At 29.6% G+C, this 5,878-nt stretch overlaps 1 protein-coding gene and 1 pseudogene across 1 annotated transcript; both read right to left on the reverse strand.

The window, feature by feature from the left end:
- Window positions 1-978: 978 nt before the first annotated feature.
- LOC114076015 lies at window positions 979-1,869 on the reverse strand (annotated as a pseudogene).
- Window positions 1,870-4,329, reverse strand: LOC107010158 (paired amphipathic helix protein Sin3-like 1). The gene is made up of 9 exons (XM_027914224.1): window positions 4,253-4,329; window positions 3,857-4,054; window positions 3,605-3,776; window positions 3,416-3,514; window positions 3,186-3,330; window positions 2,835-2,971; window positions 2,520-2,595; window positions 2,026-2,162; window positions 1,870-1,917 (listed from the first exon to the last, which is right to left on the reverse strand). Exons 1-9 carry the CDS (start codon window positions 4,327-4,329, stop codon window positions 1,870-1,872), a joined length of 1,089 nt encoding a protein of 362 aa, XP_027770025.1.
- Between the last annotated feature and the right edge of the window lie 1,549 nt (window positions 4,330-5,878).

The raw sequence follows: 5,878 nt of genomic DNA on the forward strand, positions 1-5,878 counted from the left end.
GTAGGAAAAAAATGTTTTCCTAGAATATGTCTCCCGAAAAACAAGTAGATTTTTGACTTATTTTCTCATGTTTGGTTGGTGAGTAGAAAAAAAATTTTTTTGAAAGAGATTTAGTGTTTGATTTTTGAAAGAAAAATATTTTTGAGAAATATCTTTTATTTTTTACTATAGTAGAAAATAATTTTTAAAAACAAACTTAAATTTTTTGGGGTGGATAGGGGTGGAAGGGGGGAGGGGGATCGAGGGTGTGGGTGAAAAAATGAAATTTTTAAGTTAATTTTTTTTTTAAAAAAAACAAACTTAAAATTTTTCTGGGGGTGGGTTGTCGAGGATATGGGTGAAAAAAAGAAATTTTAAAGTTAATTTTTTTTTTAAAAAAAAATTAATTTTTTTTTGGGTGGATGGCGGGGGTCGAGTGTAGGGGTGAAAAAAATAAAATTTTGAAGTTGAAAATATTTTTTAAAAAGATTTTTTTTTTCGAGGGGGGCTGGTAGGGGTGAAAAATGAAATTTTAAAGTTGAAAACATTTTTTTTTAAAATTTGAGGAATATGAGTTGATTTAGAAAATATTTTTCAAAATTATTTAATCTAACCAAACATGAGAAAACATTTTTTCAAAAAATATTTTAATTCATACCAAACACACCTTAATCCCATGACTATTTTGTTTACCTTCACACCAAACGACCCCGAATATAATAAGGATATGCCTTTGTTTTCAACAAGTTTTATCCGATAGGTTTCAAATATAGAAGCACACATTCAACAATTTTTCTTAATTTGCTAGAAAGGAAGATGATATTATTCGGGGAAAAAAACATACAGTACCAACATTTTACATTGCCAATAAAACTGAATCTCTAGTCATTCGAAACAGAACAAAAAAATTCCAAGAAACCCATCAATCTTCCCAAGGTTAACTCCTTCACAAGCTTTAGTAATACAGATCACACTATTATAAGGAACTAAAGAGGATGGTTAACTGATCAATGCGTTCCCTAAGCATGAAATTAGCTGAAGAATCTGGCAAGAATTTAGCGAACTCATCAAGTAAATCTGAATGATCCTTGAAAAGTATAGCAACCTACACATAAATGAAAAATAATAATTAATATTCATAAATTAAAACATGAAGATCATCTAATATAAATTGTGTATCCAAATTGAAAGATGTTTTATCACCTTATGGTAGACATCATATTTGTTCTCGTGCTCCATGTTGTACATCCTCAAAATGTTCAAAAATGATTCATACACATGGTTGTCCTGTCGGAAACGATCCTGCACAAAGCGACAACCCCAACAAGTAAGTTAACACTCATATTTTATCCATCTATGTGTCTGTCTAATAAAAGATCTTGTAAGATTCTTTATGAATTTAGAAGAAAAGAAGGCTAGGAGTATAACCTTTACTTTCTCCACAAAACTGGCACCTTCTTCAAACTTAATTCCCAGTGGACGAGCCTCATTTTCTTGTTTTATTTGATAAGTCGAAGGAGCCTCAGTTTCTTGTTTTACTTGATAAGTCGAAGGAGCCTCAGTTTCTTGTTTTACTTGATAAGTTGAAGGAGCCTCCGTTGTACACTTCTTCTTTTCTTCCTTTACTAACTTGGAATCATTCCACTTAGTCATTACACCTACAAGAAATCCAACTGCAAAGCAGTAACCATTCAAATTAGAATCTCACATATATATATGTATTGTGTGTGTGATAGAATTCGTTAAAGACTTACCAGCTCGTTCATAACGATATATAAATACATTGAAACGCTCCATAAGACAAGGATGTTTTCCAAGTACTTGAGCAACCTGAAACGAGTGGTTAAATCTATGATGCTTAAACAACAAACAGATCGGCTTGTACATCATTTAAAAGATATTAGTACCACAAAATCCTGTAGAAACATTAGGTCTAGCCTATAATTTGCATGAACATCAACCAAACCATAGATAGCAGAAATTATAAGCAAAGATTACTGTCATATAGGAGCAACAAAGATAAGTTTAGATGCATGATACACGTACCAAAGAATGTAACTGCTCCCTTGTAATTATTTCTCTGCTGTAATCATGAAGACATTTCAAGAATGTCTGATAATCAACTGGACTTCCTAGTCTTTCCTTTACCTCTTCACAGAAAGTGAACCCTTTTGTATATGTATCTGCCAAGATCAAACAAATACTATTAAAAAGCTTACTAACCAAACTCAGCAACTCTATGCTAAAAACAGATGCATACATCAAGGACATAACCAAAAATGGAGTCAAACATACTGAATGTTTAGCAACATACTAATAGAATATTAATCATGACGAATTCTGATATGTCTTGTTGAAGATTGTTTTTACGAATTTTGAATTATTGTCTTGTATAGTAATGTAAAGTACTTGTAACAAAATTCTAATGAAAAATTGTTCAAGACTTTCTCGGGCTCATTACACCGGCAAGTATTTCAATTGCCAAGAAGTAACCAATCTTAATGGCACACCAGTTTTACAATCATGAAATTTTAACTTACCAACTCGATCATAAAGATCCAGAAATTCATTGAAACCCTCCATAAGATCAGGGTATTTTCCAAGTATTTCAGCAACCTGAAATTGATAGTGTGCTTCAAATTAATGATGCTTTAACTAATAGATCGACTTGTATATCATTTAAAAGACATTAGAACCACAAAATCCTGTAAAACAGGATTCAATACCCCTGTTTCTCCCTTTTCTTAGCCAAAACTCGTAAAAGAGCCCAACCAAATCCATATAGCAAATATTACAAACAACGATAAATGTCACTTTGGAACAAAAAGGCTTGATTAATAGCATGATAGACGTACCAAACTTTGTAATTTGTTCCTTGCGATCGTTTCTGTGCCGTAAATATGGAGACATGTTAAGAATTTCAGATAATCAGCTGGACTTTGTAGTCTTTCCTTTACCCTTTCACAGAAAATGAACCCTTTGCTACACGAAGCTGACAAGATCAACAAAATCATATTAAAAAGCATACTAACCAAACTCAGCAACTCTATGCTAAAATTAAATGCATACACCAAGAACTTTATCAAAAAACGAAGTGAGATATATTGAATGATGATTTAATACATATTTACTAATAGATCAGTGTCATCACAAACAATATAACTAATAGTGGAAGATTCTAATGCAACACATCAAATACAACTCACATTTCAGGGTATCTTCAAACTCTCCAAAAGAATTAATTTTACCAGTATGCTGCTGCTTGCTTAGATCCTCTTTGTAGTTGGTATCTGGCAAGAACCTAGTAAACTCATCTAACAAATCTGGATGGCCATTGAAAAGTATGGCAACCTAAACATAGATATGACAAAAAGTAACAAAAAATTAAAACATAAACATCATCTATTGTATACCAATTTAAAAAAGAAATTATTACCTCTCGGTACACCTCATCGATTTCCTTCTGCTCTTTCCTATACACGTTCAAGATGTCTAGGAAGTATCTGTAGACTTGATCATCATTTTGGAATCGTGTCTGCAGAATATGATAGACCAAATAAATTAGGACTAAAGTATTTTAAAGAAGGAAAAAACAGACCTTTATTATTTAAACTTGAAATGTAACCTTTATTTTGTTCACAAAGTTGACAGCTTCTCCAAATTCAACTCTAGGCTTATCTTCTTGATTGGGAGTTATCGTATATCCCTCGGGCAAGAAAGTGTTGAATCCCGTGATCAACCTAGGGTACCCTTTGAACAAATCTTTCACTCTTGCAATGACAGTAACAGTATCAATTCTGTAAAGAAAATGAAACAATTCGCTGATAAAACAACAAATATGAGAATGATGACACTAAGGCAAATAGTAGTAACATACCTTTGAGCCTTAAATTGTTTCATAATATCAAGGAACATTTTATACTTCACTTTGCCTTGAAACGTGTCCTTAACTTCCTTCAAATAAGACAAAGCCTCCTCTGTTCTAAGATTTGGGTTACAAGGTCTAAGAAAAGTTAGCCCTCTACCAGCAATGCGGCTGCCCAAACCATTTTCAACAACTTGTGATGAACGACGCCTACTTCACACAGCAAAAAATTCATATACATCATAATTTATACCATTAATAGTCACTGCTACCAAAAATGATATCATGTATATACTGAAAAATCAGCCCAATTTTTTTATATTTTTGATTTTTAACCTAAATCAACAAACTAATTATTAAACTAAAATTCAATAAATCAAAATAATTGAGAAAGTGAATAAAGCTTACGACTCTCTACGAGAATAATTGATTCGCCGCCTAAACCTCTCTTTACCACCAGATACATCTTCTCTCAATCGGGCCATGCTGCAAAAATAGTACATCAACAAGAAGTTGTGCTAGTAAATACAAATTTTATTAAGAATTAAAAAAAAAACCAATTCAACCATAAAAATTACTCAAACAAAGGGGAAAAAAATTTAGAAATGGCTGAACCCTAGTATTTTTTTCTATACCTTCTCTACCTGGAGAAAAAAATATTGTGTATGTAGTAACGAGACTACACATATATATAGTACTAATTCTTGTAACGTGTGATGTTGGTCAAACTTTAAGGATAGTTTAGTCTTTCTCTAATATTTTTAGTCATTAACTAAAGTTATGACTATTTATTGACTGGATTCAATTTGTTGAGTTAAAAATAATTATAAAGTAAAAGCAGTGAATCCATTTTTTATTAATTATTAATTGTTTTTCTTAAAATATCATGTATTTCTTCTACTTTTTTTTCATAACTATGCAACTCATTTATAGTTTTAGTATTTTTATTGTACAATATCACTTATTTCTTTTTCACCAAAAATGATTAGAAAGTCAAAGTAGTGTAGTTCATATCTTATTGGTTATTAATTGTTTATTCTTAAAATATCTTGTATTTCTTTTTTTTTTTCACCATATCTATGCAACTCATTTGTAGTTTTACTAATTTTATTGGAAAATATTATTTATTTCTTTTTCACCAAAAATGATTAGAAAGTAAAAGTAGTGTAATTCATATCTTATTGGTTATTAATTGTTTATTCTTAAAATATCTTGTTTTTCTTTCTTTTTTTTTTCACCATATCTATGCAACTCATTTGTTGTTTTACTATTTTTATTGGAGAATATCATTTATTTCTTTTTCACCAAAAATGATTAGATAATCAAAGTAGTGTAATCCATTTATTATTTATTATTAATTGTTTTTCTTAAAATATAATGTTGTATTTCTATTTTTCACCATGTATATGCAACTCATTTGTAGTTCTACTATTTTTATTGGAAAATATCACTTATTTCTTTTCCACCAAAAATAATTACAAAGTCAAAGTAGTGTAATCCATATATTGTTTATTATGAGTAATTGTTTTTCTTAAAATATCACGTGTTTCTTTTTTTTCACCATATCTATCCAACTCATTTGTAGTTTTACTATTTTTATTGGAAAATATCACTTATTTCTTTTCCACCAAAAATGATTAGAAAGTCAAAGTAGTGTAATCCATATATTATTTATTATGAGTAATTGTTTTTCTTAAAATATCACGTGTTTCTTTTTTTTCACCATATCTATGCAATTCCTTTGTAGTTTTACTATTTTTATTGGAAAATATCACTTATTTCTTTTCCACCAAAAATGATTAGATAGTCAAAGTAGTGTAATTCATATCTTATTAATGATATTTTTTTAAAAAAAATTAATGATTAGTAAGATATGGATTGCACTTTTTTTAAACCAAAAAAGTCTAATCCATATCTTATTAATCATTTATTGTTTTTCTTAAAATATCAAACCATAAAAAGTCAATTTATATCTTATTAATCATTAATTGTGTTTCTTAAAATACCATATATTTCTTATTTTCACAATATATA

The sequence above is a fragment of the Solanum pennellii genome, chromosome 2, assembly GCF_001406875.1.
Source record: "Solanum pennellii chromosome 2, SPENNV200".
In the NCBI taxonomy this organism is placed as follows: Eukaryota; Viridiplantae; Streptophyta; class Magnoliopsida; order Solanales; family Solanaceae; genus Solanum; species Solanum pennellii.

Bases quoted from the DNA above. Each gene is read 5' to 3' on its own strand.
- LOC107010158 (XM_027914224.1), bottom strand. From the start codon at position 4,329: ATGGCCCGATTGAGAGAAGATGTATCTGGTGGTAAAGAGAGGTTTAGG. The intron at 4,055-4,252 runs GTAAGCTTTATT...TGTGTGAAGTAG, and splicing joins AATTATTCTCGTAGAGAGTC to GCGTCGTTCATCACAAGTTG. The intron at 3,515-3,604 runs GTTACATTTCAA...CATATTCTGCAG, and splicing joins ACTTTGTGAACAAAATAAAG to ACACGATTCCAAAATGATGA.